We start from the raw sequence: 16,606 nt of genomic DNA on the forward strand, positions 1-16,606 counted from the left end.
CTTCTTCAGCGATCAATGCAAAGAAATAGAGGAAAATAACAGAATGGGAAAGACTAGAGATCTCTTCAAGAAAATTAGAGATACCAAGGGAACATTTCATGCAAAGATGGGCTCAATAAAGGACAGAAATGGTATGGACCTAACAGAAGCAGAAGATATTAAGAAGAGGTGGCAAGAATACACAGAAGAACTGTACAAAAAGATCTTCATGACCCGGATAATCACGATGGCGTGATCACTCACCTAGAACCAGACATCCTGGAATGTGAAGTCAAGTGGGCCTTAGAAAGCATCACTACAAACAAAGCTAGTGGAGGTGATGGAATTCCAGTAGAGCTATTTCAAATCCTGAAAGATGATGCTGTGAAAGTGCTGCACTCAATATGCCAGCACATTTGGAAAACTCAGCAGTGGCCACAGGACTGGAAAAGGTCACATTTCATTCCAATCCCAAAGAAAGGCAATGCCAAAGAATGCTCAAACTACTGCACAATTGCACTCATCTCACATGCTAGTAAAGAAATGCTCAAAATTCTCCAAGCCAGGCTTCAGCAATGCGTGAACTGTGAACTTCCTGATATTCAAGCTGGATTTAGAAAAGGCAGAGGAACCAGAGATCAAATTGCCAGCATCCGCTGGATCATGGAAAAAGCAAGAGAGTTCCAGAAAAACATCTATTTCTGCTTTATTGACTATGCCAAAGCTTTTGATTGTGTGGATCACAATAAACTGTGGAAAATTCTGAGAGAGATGGGAATACCAGACCACCTGACCTGCCTCTTGAGAAATCTGTATGCAGGTCAGGAAGCAACAGTTTAGAATTGGACATGGAACAACAGACTGGTTCCAAATAGGAAAAGGAGTACATCAAGGCTGTATATTGTCACCCTGCTTATTTAATTTATATGCAGAGTACATCATGAGAAATGCTGGACTGGAAGAAGCACAAGCTGGAATCAGGATTGCCAGGAGAAATATCAAAAACCTCAGATATGCAGATAACACCACCCTTATGGCAGAAAGTGAAGAGGAACTAAAAAGCCTCTTGATGAAAGTGAAAGAGGAGAGTGAAAAAGTTGGCTTAAAGCTCAACATTCAGAAAATGAAGATCATGGCATCCGGTCCCATCACTTCATGGGAACTAGATGGAGAAACAGTGGAAACAGTGTCAGACTTTATATTTTTGGGCTCCAAAATCACTGCAGATGGTGACTGCAGCCATGAAATTAAAAGACGCTTACTCCTTGGAAAGAAAGTTATGACCAACCTAGATAGCATATTAGAAAGCAAAGACATTACTTTGCTGACTAAGGTCTGTCTAGTCAAGGCTATGGTTTTTCCAGTGGTCATGTATGGATGTGAGAGTTGGACTGTGAAGAAGGCTAAGCCCCGAAGAATTGATGCTTTTGAACTGTGGTGTTGGAGAAGACTCTCAAGAGTCCCTTGGACTACAAGGAGATCCAACCAGTCCATTCTGAAGGAGATCAGCCCTGGGATTTCTTTGGAAGGAATGGTGCTAAAGCTGAAACTCCAGTACTTTGGCCACCTCATGCGAAGAGTTGACTCATTGGAAAAGACTCTGATGCTGGAAGGGTTTGGGGGCAGGAGGAGAAGGGGACGACAGAGGATGAGATGGCTGGATGACATCACTGACTCGATGGACGTGAATCTGAGTGAACTCCAGGAGATGGTGATGGACAGGGAGGCCTGGCGTGCTGCGATTCATGGGGTCGCAAAGAGTCGGACACGACTGAGCGACTGAACTGAACTGAACTGAATACAGCTGAGGGCTGAAGAATTGATGCTTTTGAACTGTGGTGTTGGAGAAGACTCTTGAGAGTTCCTTGGACTGCAAGGAGATCCAACCAGTCCATCCTAAAGGAAATCAGTCCTAAATATTCATTGGAAGGACAGATGCTGAAGCTGAAAGCTCCAATACTTTGGCCACCTGATGTGAAGAACTGACTCATTTGAAAAGACCCAGGGAGGCCTGGCATGCTGCGATTCATGGGGTCACAAAGAGTCAGACACAACTGAGTGACTGAACTGAACTAACCTGAATGCTAGGAAAGATTGAGGGCAGGAGAAGAAGGGGACGACAGAGGATGAGATAATTGGATGGCATCACCAACTCAATGGACATGAGTTTGAGTAACTCCAGGAGTTAGTGATGGGCAGGGAAGCCTGGCGTGCTGCAGTCCATGGGGTCACAAAGAGTCAGACACGACTGAGCAACTGAACTGATTGACACAGCATGCAGGACCTTAAATCCCCAACCAGGGATGGAAACCATGCCCTCTGCAGTGGAAGTGCAGAGTCCTAGCCATTTGACCTCCAAGGAAGTCCCAACCAACTCAGTTTGAATGTCAGATAAGCCATGAATAATTTTTGGTGTAACTACGGTCCTTACATTGCATGAGATATGTTTATACTAAAAATGATAACTGGACATCCTATATTATATTTGGCAATCATATTTATCCGTATCCTTCCCTTTACCCCTTTTCAGGAGTTCTGCTTCCTACTAACTGACTATAGGCTAATCCAATCAACTAACTTTCAAGAGTTAATAGGTGTTACTTCCCTGGTGGCTCAATGGTAAAGAATCCGCTTGCCAATGCAAGAGACTTGGGTTCGATCCCTGGGTTGGAAAGATTCTCTGGAGAAGGAAATGGCAACTCACTCCAGTATTCTTGCCTGGAAAATTGCAAGGACATAGGAGCCTGGCAGGCTACAGTCCATGGAGTCACAAAAGAGTCAGACCTGACTTAGCAACTCAACAACAACACACTTTGGCATAAAGACTTTCTTTCTTCCCTCCCCTCTTCATTTCTGTCTTCCTCCCTTTCTTCTTGCCTCCTTCTCTTGCTATTTTTGAAATTTACTCCAAGAGAGGCAATACATTAAGACATTATCAGTTCTTCACATTATTAAAAAAATATAGATAAAGGCCAGGAAAATACATAGAAAATGGATACTTAAGTAAGTGGGGGAAGAAGTCCATTTATCTGGTTGTGTGGGCTTATCATAAGCTCCTAGGCTTGGATAACAGCAGAAGCAATAAGAGGGATCCCTTTGTTAACCTCGGGTTTCCTTTGTGGCTCAGCTGGTAAAGAATCCACCTGCAATGTAGGAGACCTGTGTTTGATCTCTGGGTTGAGAAGATCCCCTGGAGAAGGGAAAGGCTACCACTCTAGTATTCTGGCCTGGAGAATTCCATGGACTGTATGGTCCATGGGGTCACAAAGAGTCAGACATGACTGAGCGACTTTCACTTCACTTTGTTAACCTCAGATCAGCTGGCATCTTTTTGGCTCTTGAGGCACTAAAACCCAGTGGGATATGCCCAGGCCTCCCTGCAAATCTCATACCATCATCACTTCCTTGTTCAGTAGAGCAAAGAAAAGATTCTCACTAGTGTCTGGGGTTGCCCCAGGACTGATTGTGGGCAAATCAACTTTGTGTTCCAGACAGGCCCTGTGATCATTCACGTGTGGCCTCTCGCCTGGGAGCAAGACGGTGGGCAAATGTCTGGGTCGGTAATGTACAGCCCACAGCAGAGCGTGGGGCCCCTGGGAGGGTGTTGGAGCTGAGACACCTGCCCTGCTTGCCACGTGGCCGACCTCACGTGATGCACCTTGGTTTTCTCCTCTGTGAACTAAGGGAATTGGTGGATCAGCTCCAAGGTTCATCTGCACATGCTTGCGTCTCTCTGGCTTGTACCTAATCCCTGCCCTCTTCTCTTCCCCTTCCACAGGCATCTTCCTTTCCACAGCTCCACCTTCTCCTGGAGGAATGTCGCCCTCCTGCTGCTTGTCTCCCTTTCTTTGGAGCAGACATCTGCCTCGCCAAGCTACAGAGTCAAAAGTGGGTTTGGAAAAGCTGCAGCTGCTCTTCTTTAGAAGGAGATCTTGGGGACTGAGGATGAGACACGAGGCAAGGACTTGTGTCAGAGGAGGCTTCAGAGAACTAGCCCCACTCACCTGTTCTGAGCCCTTTAAATCCTTCCCTCGCTTGCCTCCCCCCAAATTATTCCCCGACTTTTCCTGATATACGTCTTTTCCAAGTTTAATTTTTGAAACTTTGTCAGTTGCTAGGCAGGACTCTGAGGGCAGAAGACCGATGAGGAGCCTGGTGCAGTAGTTGAGGGAGGAGATGGGAGAAGGTTGGGTTTCCCTAGCAGCGACAGTGGTGAAGAATCCACCTCTCAAAGCAGGAGGTGCAAGAGACGCAGGTTCAATCCCTGGGTTGGGAAAATGCCCTGGAATAGGAAATGGCAGTCCACTCCAGTTTTCTTGCCTGGGAGATTCCATGAACAGAGGAACCTGGCAGGCTTTAGTCCATGGGGTCGCAAAGCCCTGGACATGACTTGGTGACTGAGGCATGCACAGAAGGAGGCCAGCTGCTGAGGAAGTGGAGCAAAGAGGAAGAAGAGATGGGCTTTAGGGAGCTGAACTGACCCAAGTCCATGACCAGCAGGATGCTGGGGTGATGGTGAGCAAGGGAACTGAATCTCAGGATTCTAATAACAGATCAGGGGACTGTTGATGCCAAATATCAAGACGGAAAGAAGAAGGTGCTGTTTGGACATGGGGAGATGCTAGTACCATTTTGTCTTCTTATTTTTTTAAATTGAAGTATAGTTGATTTACAAAGTTGTGCTGATCTCTGCTGTATAGCAAGATGACTCATATATATACACACATATATACACTTTTAAAATTTCTTTTCCATTATGGTTTACCCCAGGGTATTGAATATAGACCCCTGTGCTATATATTAGGATTTTGTTGTTATCCACTCTGAATGTAATAGTTTGCATCTACTAACCCCAAACTCCCAGTCCATCACCCTCTTTTCCCATTTTTCCTTAGCAACCATGGGTCTGTGCTCTATGCCTGAGTCTGTTTCTCTTTTGTAGATAAGTTCATTTGTGCCATATTTTAGATTCCATGTGTAAGTGTTAGTTCCATTTTAAACATGTTGGAACAGAGGTGTTTATTAAATGCCCAACTGATGTTTTCCATTGGATATAAAGTGTCTTAGCTTGGAAGAGAGGCGAGGTCTGAGGGGAGCTATAGGAACCACAGTTGGGACTGTGGGAATGGATGTGATCTCCTGGGAAGTATGAGTCAAGGAATCACAGGAGAGGGCTGATACCATCTTCTTTTCTCGGCTTCAGGCCATCCTTGGAGAGTGCATTGAAGACTGCATGAAGGGGGGACGTCCCTGGTGGTCCAGGGGTTAAGACTCTGCACTTCTGATGCAGGGGGCACAGGTCTGATCCCTGTTAGGGGAGCTGAGATCCCACATGCTTTGAAGCTTGGCCAAGAAAATAATAAATAAATCTTTTTAAAAAGGGTAGTATGAAGGGCAAGAAATATATTTGGAAAGCCCTAGAAGTCTCAGTGGCCAGTCCTCACCAAAGAAGCAGGTCTTCTGGAAAAAGCCATGGACTGGAAGTCCCAGATCTGCCCCCAGTTCACCATATTATTCTATGTGACCTCTCTCTTTCTTATTTTAACCTATTAGATTAGGAAGTTGATATCAATGATAAATATGTTTTTTTTTTAATTCAAAACTTCTGTAATTTCAAGATTCAATAGTATCCAAAGGAGTCATGTCTCTCTGGTCAGATTCCATCAGAGAGATGTTCAGTTTTGAGACATGGAGCCACAATAAATATTGTATCAGTTATTTTGCTGCATAAAAAATTACCTGTAGGTTGGAAGTCTGGCATAGAGTGTTGAGGTTCTCTGCTCAGGTTCTCACCAGACTGAAATCAAGGTGTCCATCAAGGCTGCCATTCTTATATAGGACTCAAGGGTATCCTCCTATCTCATTGGTTGTTAGCAGAATCATTCCTGGCCACTGTAGCACTGAGGTTTCCTTACTGGTTGTCAACTTTTAGCAGCTACCCTCATTCCTAGGCAATTAGCCTCTTCCATCTTCAGAGCCACAAATAGCAGGCCAGATTCCTCTTATACTTTGAATATTTCTGACCTCTTCTTTACCAATCAGGAGAAAACCTTCTTTTTAAAAGACTTAACAGATTGGGCTGAACTCTAGTTGCTCCTTGCTTCTCTGGGAGGCTCTCTACAATCAGCAGGGGGTTCTGACCTTGGCTCCTTTCAAATCACTGCTTCTGCCCTGGGTCCCAGAGCAGGTGAGATTTTGTGTGTGCCTTTCAACAGTGGAATCTTTTGCACAGCCCTCTGCCTCTCTTGAAAGTAAGCCCCTCTGGCCTTTGAAGTCAGGCATTCTGGGTCCTGATATAGGACTCCTGTGTTGGGGAGCCCAGTGTGGGACTCAGACCCTCTCACTTCCTGTTGATAATCTCTGCAAATTGTAATTATCCTTCTGTTTGTGGGTTGCCCACCTGGGGTATAGGTCTTGAGTAGACATCTCTGCCCTCCTACCCATCTTTTTGGGGTTCCTTCTTTGTATCTTTCATTGTAGAAGATCTTTTCTGCTAGTCTTCTGGTCTTTCTCATGCAGAGTTGCTCCATGAAGAGTTGTAATTTTGGTGTGCCTTATGGAAGGAGGTGAGCTCAGAGTCTTCTTACTCTGCTATCTTAATCCTTCTGAAGAGCCTAAAAGGTAGAGATTGTAATTCTCATTTCATAGATGGGAAATTTATAACTAAGACAAAGGAAGACATTTCCCCCAAGATTATTTAGCTGTTGTGTAGAGTCAAGCGCCTAAGCCAGAGTTGTCTTATTTATAGTGATTCTTCCACTCCACCATTTCTTCCTCCTTAGAGACAACTGCAGAGTCATATAGTGGAACTCAGATTGGTCTTGAACTCACAAGGAGTCAGGAACCAAAATCAGGGCCCCTGACTCCTATGTCCATGGTATTTCCACCACTCCTCACTAATTAACTTCCCTTATCATCTAACATACAGGAGGCAGAGGAATTAGGCATTAAAATAATTAGTTTTAAGGGGAGAAAGGAGATCCTGAATTTAAGACTAGGGTCTTGATCCCTATAAAACCCCCTGCCCTGGAATCTGAATGGGTAAAGAAAATGTGGTGTGTATAAAAAGAATGAAATAATGCCATTTGCGGCAACATGGATACACCTAGAGATGATCATGCTATGTGAAGTAAGTCAGAGAAAGACAGATATGATTTCACTTATATGTGGAATCTAGTTAAAAATAATGTAATGAACTTAGTCATGAAACAGAAACAGACTCACAGATTTTGAAAATAAACTTATGGTTACTAAGATGTGTCCCCTTTGGTTCTACCTGGGCACAGATTCCTGATTCAGATCTACCTAAATGTGTGAAGAGTGGTGAGAGGTAGACCCTGAATACAGCAGAGTGACAGTTAAGAATTGAAGGTAGAGTATAGGACTGAAGGAATCTCACTATCCACTTTTTTCCATGGGCTGATAAGAGCTAAAACTCTCAAAAGACGTGAATTTGGACATTTCTTTCTTACAGAGAAGCCAGGAGAGTGCCCCCAAGAAAGGATCACCTGTAGTTCTAAAACCCCAGACTTATGCAAAACAGATTCCAATTGCGATGAACACCTCAAGTGCTGCTCTTTTGCCTGTGGGAAGAAGTGCATGGATCCATACGAAGGTAGTGCCGTCCAGGCTGAGAGCAAGGGTGTCTTGTGAGGTGTCCTACTTCCTGCTCTGTCAAGACCTGGTGGAATGATTCCCTTGAACATTGGGATAGAGAGGCCAGGGTTCAAGCTTTTCACCTTCTCTAATGAGACTCCCAACCCTCGAGTACAAACAATGAGTCTAGGCATGGTGAACATCAACGGATACTCTTGATGTTATTCTTCTTTGGTCCAATATCCGATCACTCCAGTAACTAATGCTTGCTGCTTGTTCACTGTGTGTCAAAAAACTATTGTTGGCACTGTGGCAAGTATCAACCTTAGTCAGTTCAGAGGCTGGAGTTGTTTTCTGATTCTCTGCCCTTAGAGGAGGTTTTCTGGTAATTCAAAGTATCTAATAATAGATACTGCTTGTATAGATTCACTCATTCATTCATTCCTTCAACAAATAAGTAGTATCAATGCCCTTTGGTTAAAGACCACCAGGAACAGACCTGTAGTTGAACAAGTTGAGCTTATCACTTGCTGCAGTGAGGGAGAAAGTTCGCCACAGACAATTTGAGGTGTCTCAAGAAGAAACTGTTAGGAAGTATCTGCTACAGGATGAAGGCTTTGATTGGGGAATTTGGGGGGAGATCTAAGGAAGTGGGAATTCACCCTAGATTGGGTGCTGTCAGAAAGTGGGGGAAGTTGTGTAATTATCCTGGTAAAGCTCTTCAATAGAGTGGGAAGGCTAGAATGAGGATAAAGCTGTAATTAGTAGAGAAGCATATATCACTCATAGGTGCTTGGTATTTTGTAGGTTTCACAGTGGTTTTTTTTTTTTTTTTTTTTTTTTGGTCTCACTCTATCACCTCCGAGTAACTTTGTTTGATGTGGATGTCCTATGGGGTTAAGTCCAACAAGAGAACAACAGTATGGCTTAGCTGTGAGCATCAGATCAGTTTCCAGACAGAGAGGTCTGCTCTTTTCTGTCTCAGCACCTCATTCTTTCTATGTGGCAGGTGCTTTGATGGGCAGTTTGGATATAGTTCTTGAACAAGTCTTTCCCCCCTCAAAACTCAAAGCAGTGAAGAAGTAAGATCAGCTCTGAATCTTTCTTATATGCTCTTTGTGACCTCCTTTGCAAGGTAGGAAGAATGCCCAGATGTTAAAGAGTGACCGTATAGAGCTAGGACCAGAACTTTCTAGAACTTCAATACTAACACCTTGAACTATACAAAAGCTGAGGACCTAACCCCTTCCTTTTTTTTTTGCCCCTCTTATGTTCTTCCCTCTCTGTCTCCTGTCTCAGAACCATGCTTGTTACCCTTAGACAAAGGACAATGCAAGAATACAGTCAAGCAGTGGTATTTTAACACCAAACAGCATATATGCAAACCCTTTTTTTATGGAGGCTGCCTTGGGAATGCCAACAACTTCTCCAACAAGGAAGACTGCATGAAGGCTTGCTCATCAGTTGGTAAGACTCATACCCTTGGCAATCTGTGAGCCTAGTCTGATGAGAAATAGTATACCATCCCAGTTGCAGAGTCAGGCTTTGAGGTGAAACTGCCTTGGTTCAAATCTCTGCTGTGTCATTCACTGGCTGGGTAGTCTTAGTTTTGTGTCTTTCATGAGTTTTAGTTCTCCTGTCTATAAAATGGGAATAATAATAATCTTTACCCAATGGAGTTGTGCCAAAAAATGAGGTAGTGCACATCAATTGCTGGTAAACTTTGGCCAGTGGGACCTGAGAGTCAGCTCTACACTTTGGAAACAGGTTATTTTCTCATGACATTGACCTGCTGAATATTACCTAAGGACTCACAAAGAATGAAGCATAGACAGGCCAGCTCTGGAATCCCATGGAATAGGGATGGAGCAGGGAGGAGGTGAAGAGTAGGGCAAGGAAAGGGCTTCCCTGGTGGCTCAGACGGTAAAGAATCTGCCTGCAGTGCAGGAGACACAGATTCAATCCCTGGGTCAGGAAGATCTGCTGGAGACAGGAATGGCAACCCATTCCAGTATTCTTGCCTGGAGAATTCCATGGACAGAGGAGCCTGGGGTGCTACAGTTCATGGGGTCAGAAAGAGGTGGGCATGACTTTCACTTTCAGAGTGGGCTTAAGGTAAAATCTGTGGATTAATTCCTGTGCAATGACCAGTAATGGTACAGCATGGCAGCGTGATACAGAGCTTAGGAGTCAAAATACTGGCTAGAAATCTATCTTTCTCACCGCAAATTTCCTCACCTCTTTGAGTTTCAGTTCCTCCCCTTGTAATACTGGAATAATAGTATTGCAATACTGGAATAATACCTCATTGAATTGTTGACAGGATTATGTATTATCAAGGACACAAAGATTTGACAAGGTTACGTGGGCTCACTAAGGAGGAGGAGGAGGAGAGCAGGAAGGAGAATGACAAGGACAAGGAGAAAAAAACATTTCCTGCTGTCAGGGAATTTACAATCAGATGAGGACAAGCAGAGACATGTACATGCATCCTTAATATCTGTCTTTCTCAATCAACATCCCTTGTTAAGAAGTCATTTTAGACTTATCTGGAAAATAGATCCAGAATCAGATCAGTTCTTACCATATCCACAGCTGCCATCCTAACCTGAGGTGCTATCTTCTCATTTGGATTAATTGCAATGACCTCCTAACAGATCTCCTTGTTTCTCTCCTTTGCTTCTTACAAGTCTGTTATGAACACAGTAGCCACAATGATTCTTTCAATATTCAAGTCAGATCACATCACTCCTCCTGCAAAGTAAAGCACGTCCCCTAAAATAGCTTACATGGACTTGTGTGGATGTCACATAATTAATCCTACCTTGTAGAGAAGGAAACTGGAGTCATTCATTAACTGGCAGAACGGCGACTTTACCTTGGGCCTTCAAACAGCAAGTTTAACTCTCTTTCTACTGCATTTCCTGATATGGCGAGGCATTCCATCACTCCACAGCCTACTAGAGGTGCCTGTGCACAGGGTAGAATGAACCACATCCCAGAAAGAGATACTAATTTTGAAGAAAAGGAAAAGCTGTTTGAAGGGTGATGGGAGAGGATGGGGTTTGAAGGAACTCACATCTGCTCTCATTTCAGTCAAGGATGGACAGTGCCCACTCTTCCCTTTTAAGAACCGTATGGAGTGTTCAGCTTCATGTAAGAGTGACTACGATTGCCCCTTGAATGAAAAATGTTGCGAATCCATGTGTGGCTTTGATTGTGCCATGGCCTGGACAGGTAAGGACTGCGGATATACTTCCCAAAGTCTACTGGGCAAACCCTGAGAATGCCAAGCTGTCCCATGGAGTAGTGGATGCCCCTTAGTTTAACTCAGAGGTCTCTTGGGAAATTTCTCTCACTTAATGGCCAACTAGGGCTCTCATGTTGCCTTCTTGACCTTGGGAGACTGTTGTGCTATTCTTCCAAGCCAATCTTGCATGGTAACCCTCTTCATATTTCTCAATGGAAATGTATTTATTTCAAGTCTCATTCTTCAGTGTCCTACAAGGTGACAGTATCCACTTATTCATATAGAAAATTCATAACCATTCATAGGTATAATTCAGATAAATCCTATGTCTGCACAGAACTTCATGTGAAGTGTGCAGGGGAAAAGATGGGTAGCAAAGTGCTGTTGGAGTAGCAGCGAACTCCTCCTCTATAGATGCTATTCATTCCCTCATGTAGTGCTAAGATACTGTGGTCTTGTCCCAGGGATTGTCAGTGTTTTGAGGAACAACATGGTATGGCTGAAGGAGTCAAAGGCTTTTCAACTGACTTCAACTTTCCTGCTTGTTTTCTGTGTGACCTTAGGCCACTCAATTCCCTCTTTATGGTTCTTAGTATCTCTGGTTTATAAAACAAGGAAATTCTTCGTGTTCTCTAATGCTCCTACTTCTGGTACTGGCGATTAGATAACCCAAATCTATTAATTTTGTAGAGTCAGTTAGGAATCCTATCAGATTTTATAAATCAGAGATGGCAAAGCTTTGTTTTCTGCCCATTAAAAAAATATTTATTTTTAAATGAAGGATAATTGCTTTACAGTATTATATTCATATCTGCCAAACGTTAACATGAATCAGCCATAGGTATGCATATGTTCCCTACCTCTTGGCAAGACTTTTTGAGTCTCCTCAAATAATTATTAAAATTATTTATCACATAGAAGTTGATACTCCACTTATTCCACCTTATTGTTACTCTAGAGGGGAAGGTAAAAAGCTTAATTAGAGGAAAACCTTATTTAGGGCTCCCAAGATACCCCTAATTTGTCTCAAAGTATGGTCAAGTATTTCAAGGTCAAGTGTCTTGTTTTACCTCATAAAGTCAAAGCAGGTTTTTGCCCAAACAAGCCGCCAACATGCTCCATGATTGACAGACCCAAGTGCCTGCAGGATAATGATTGCCCATTGACAACGAAGTGCTGTTCACTCTGTGGACTAAAGTGCCTGGAACCCCTGAGATGAATAGTAAGTTTAAAATGTTATCATCAAAGTACTTAGTGATGAGCAATATAATAAAAGGGCTTCCCTTGTGGCTCACGTGGTAAATAATCCACCAGCAACATGGGAGACCTGGGCTCTATCCCTGGGCTGGGAAGACGGGAAGATTCCCTAGAGAAGGGAAAGGCTACCCACTTCAATATTCTGGCCTGGAGAATTCCATGGACTATATAGTCCATGGGGTTGCAAAGAGTTGGACACGACTGAGTGACTTTCACTTTCAGTATAATAAAAAGCGGTCAATTTTGTCTTGCATCCAACTAGTTTGGCAAATGGCCTTATTAAGTATAACAATATTTTTTTCGGTTACTTTGATTTTATATACAATCATATAATCTGAAAATGATGATAAATTTGACTCTTTTTTCCCCAACTTTATGACTTATTTTTTAAAAATTTTGGGGCTTTTTATATTATATAGAACTTCTGAAATAATGTTGAGAATAAATTCAATATGCTCTAGCCCTGTCCAGTTCTTTATTTTAAAGTCAGTGTCTCTGGCTGTATAAAATGACATTTGTTGTTGGGTTTGGGACAAGTAGGTTTTATTGCCTTTGGGTAATTTCCTCTTTAATGCATTTATAGTTGCTGCTGAACATTACTACTAAATTTTGTCATATATTTTTTCAGCATCTAGTGATGCAATTATTTTTTTCTTCTAATTTGTTGGTATCAAAACTTATACAATTTTTTTCAATACCTTTAGACCATGAAATTTCTGCACCTGGTCTTGTGCCTCTGAATATGTTCCAGTGTCTCCTACCTTATAGTCTTTGGGAACTTAAATAGAATTTGTATCCTACTGTTGTGTGAAAATCGTATAAATCTTAATTACAGCAAGTTGGTTCATAATGATTGTTAGGTCTACTATCTTCATCTAATTCTCTGTACATTCATTCTATTAATTTCCAAGAGTTTGATATTGAAACTACAACTATAAATCTTAATTTATCTACTTAAAACAAACAATTGTAATATATAGTGGAATTATATGTAACTTTGTTCTGTATTTTCTAAGTCTCCTGTAAATGTGTTATCATATTTTCATAATTTAGAAAATAAAAAAGAAAGACAAAAAAAACTCACACAAATTTTCATATCGTGTATTTCATTTCATCCTCATATTCCTAGAATGACCTTAATCATATTGAAGGTATAATTGAATTAATACATTGTTGGTTCTTTTAGCAAATAGTTTATTTAGAATTCCCATATCTATAGTTAAAAGAAAAAACCAGGCCTATGATTTTTGAGTGCTTTGCTATTTGAGTCATATAATAAAACTAGCATGGAAGACTGGGAAACTTGCTATTTTAGGCTCCTTCTATAATAATAATTATATGTATATATGTGTGTGTGTGTGTGAATAATATATATATTTTTTAGGTTAGATAGGATTTTTTTCAATTGAGGTATATAATTGATTTACAATTTTAGTTTCAGTGATTCAGTTATATATACATACATATGTAAATATCATAATGGTATATTTTTGCTTATTTTTTGATACTTCATCCTAGAGTTGTATAAGCTTTCTACCTCATCTGTAAATTTTGGCCTATTTTGCTAAAATTGATAAATTTTCTCCCTATTTATAAATGTATGACTTTGTAGTAGTATAAATTATTCTGTATATAGTCCCTTTCTTTTCTTCAACTTTAGTTAATATGTTCATTCATGTTTCCACCCCACCTACCTATCCATCAACCATTCAGTCCATTTATTCACCCATCCATCCACTCACTTTGCCCTCCGTTGACATACATTTCAACTAATTTATCTTTGCACCCATTCTTTCACCCATATATCCATCCAACTTACCCTTCTCGCTCATCTTCCTTCTATCTGTTCAGTTGCCCAATTTATATCCAATCTTTCATCCATCTACCTATTTATCTACCTACTTATCTTTCACACTCACACACTTCTCTTATATCCATCAATGTACTTCTCCATCATTTCTACATCCATCTTTCTTCCTTACACCCACCAATCACTCATATGCTTTCCATTCAAACAGCTTTCATCAGTAGACCCAGTCATCACATCACTAACCTATCCATCCTTTTATGCAATCCAGTTTACTTCTTGGCCCAGCCATTCATCCACCCATCCATATCCATGCACTCGTGCACTTAAGTATTCATGCTACCCTCACTCTTTCTTCTTCCTACTAATCCAACCACCTTCCCATCTATCACACCTTGATTCATCTATCCATCCACATGTCCACTTACCAATCCTGCACCTACATAGCTCATTCAACAGAATGTACTGAACATTTATTCTGGGCCTATTCATGTTCTAAATATGAGGTTCTACAACAAGGACATGCTGTAGAGCACAGAGAACTCTGCTCACTAGACTCTAATAACCTAAATGGGAAAAAATTTTGAAAAAGAATAGATACCTGCATATGTACTAGGAATCACTTTGCTATACACCTGAAACTGACACAACATTGTTAATCAACTATACTCTGATATAAAATAAAATTTTTAAAAAATGTAAATCTCAGACTTCCCTGGAGGCATAGTGGATAAGACTCTGCCTACCAGTGCAGGGGACATGGTTTAATCCCTGGTCCAGGGATTCCACATGTTGTGGAGCAGCTAAGCCTGTGCACCACAGCTACTGAGCCCTCGGAGCTGCAACTACTGAAGGCCATGTGTCTAGACCCTGTGCTCCCCAGCAAGAGAAACCACCACAGTGAGAAGCCTGCACACCACAAAGAGCAGCCCCCACTCACCACAACCAGGGAAAAGCCCGTGAGCAGCAATGAAGACCCAGTGCAACCGGAAGTAAGATAAATTAAATAAATAAGATTAAAAAATGTAAACACTAGGATCTAGACACAGATCTGTTCAGAGGAGCTCAGAGTTTCTTTGGGAAACCAACACGGCACTCAGTGATTAAGTCAGAGGCACAGGGAACAATATAGAAAGCTGGGGACTGGAAGTCAGCATGTGATAAATCTTTGTCTAGTGAAGAAGCCGAAGCTTCCAGGTAGAGGCCATCTACCTTGGGGTCCTTTGGAGCCCCTCATTCTGAGCACAAGATTGGCCCTGGGAAAGAATGGCTAAGGCAGAGGTAGGGCACACTGACCATTGGTGAGATGCCATAGGGAAGGAGGGACAAAAATCCAGGTGGTTCCTTACTCAGCCTTCTCCAAGAAATTAGATGAAGGAATGGTCTCCAAGCAACATTAATCCAAGGCCCCCAAAACATAAATTTCATCTCACCTGCTTCTAAAGTGAGACCTTTGGGTAAGGCTGAAAATTTAACAAGACAGAATGGGATAGAGCAACAAGAAATTCTGAGATTTCATTTATTTTTAAGAAAATTTACAGAAAAATTCAGTCTTATTTGGGAACCCTGGGAACCACTTGGACACTTACAGACTCTGTTGGCCTTTAGCTTCTCTGTGTGTTTGCTCAGCTGCTCAGTCACGTCCAACTCTTTGCAACCCTGTGGACTGTAGTACACCAAGCCCCTCTGTCCATGGGATTCTCCATGAAAGAATACTGGAGTGGGTTGCCATTCACTTTTCCAAGGGATCTTCCTGACCCTGCATCTCTTGTGCCTCCCACATTGGCAGGTAGATTCTTTACCGTTGTACTACCTGGGAAGCCCTGGTCTTTAGCCTGTGTTGCCACTAAAATATTATTTTCCTCCTCTTTGAACTCACTATTCCTCTCTACCTTCAACTGTCTACTAGTAAAATAGTATATCCATACCAATGCAGAAGATTCTCTCTTGACCTCTGGCAAGGGCTTAGGAACTCAACTCCCTCCTAACTTTATTTCTGACATCACTTGCTAGGTGACATTGAGTCAGCATCTTCACTTCTCTGGACCATATGATCTCTAGCTGTAATTTGAGGAAATGGGACTTGATGGGCCCCCAGAGTTTTTCCACTTAAGTATTTCAGCTTTCTATTCCCCCCGGGGCTGAGTTTGGGAGAATGCAAGTAGTAGAATAAGAAGGATGCTACTGCTTAAGACATCTTGGCGGTTCATTAAAAATTCTGTTCCCTAGTTTCTTTGTGGGATCTGGTGAGATCATGTAGTTGGTGGGAAAGTATTCTGTAGTGCCTGATGTTAAGCTTTTGATCGTCAGGGCATCCATTTTGACGACATCCCTCTTGAATAAGCATATTGCCAGTTATTTGACACAGCAAAACAACTAGGCAAGGAACCAGCTGCCCTTATCTGTGAAGTTTCCCTCTTAGAAAGCCCAAGTACTGAAACTGTGTTCAAGCCCCTGTGTCCTAGTCTTTTGAAGTAAAATATTGACTCAAGAGTTAATAGTTGGGAAATGTGAAGATGCAGAAACAAAGAATAGCTGTTGACTGGGGAACTGGTAACATTATCGACTATAATTCTGTCACATAGCAGAACTCCCGAATTCCCAGTTCCCTGAAAGATACAGATGAAGGCCTGGCACAAGTTCCTAAGTTGTTTTTACAGGAAGCAGACTCCCTTCAGATGAAAACTGCTCATGGCAAGAATATAGACCCTAGACTG

The 16,606-nt window shown here is 42.0% G+C and overlaps 1 protein-coding gene across 1 annotated transcript; it reads left to right on the forward strand.

Annotated features, from left to right (window-relative positions):
• Nucleotides 1–3,542: 3,542 nt before the first annotated feature.
• WFDC8 (WAP four-disulfide core domain 8) lies at nucleotides 3,543–12,044 on the forward strand. Its single transcript, XM_040248744.1, has 6 exons — nucleotides 3,543–3,580; nucleotides 3,758–3,867; nucleotides 7,454–7,594; nucleotides 8,875–9,042; nucleotides 10,672–10,812; nucleotides 11,905–12,044. Exons 1-6 carry the CDS (start codon nucleotides 3,543–3,545, stop codon nucleotides 12,042–12,044), a joined length of 738 nt encoding a protein of 245 aa, XP_040104678.1.
• Nucleotides 12,045–16,606: the final 4,562 nt, after the last annotated feature.

Source organism: Oryx dammah, unplaced genomic scaffold (assembly GCF_014754425.2).
Source record: "Oryx dammah isolate SB20612 unplaced genomic scaffold, SCBI_Odam_1.1 HiC_scaffold_10, whole genome shotgun sequence".
Lineage (NCBI taxonomy): Eukaryota > Metazoa > Chordata > Mammalia > Artiodactyla > Bovidae > Oryx > Oryx dammah.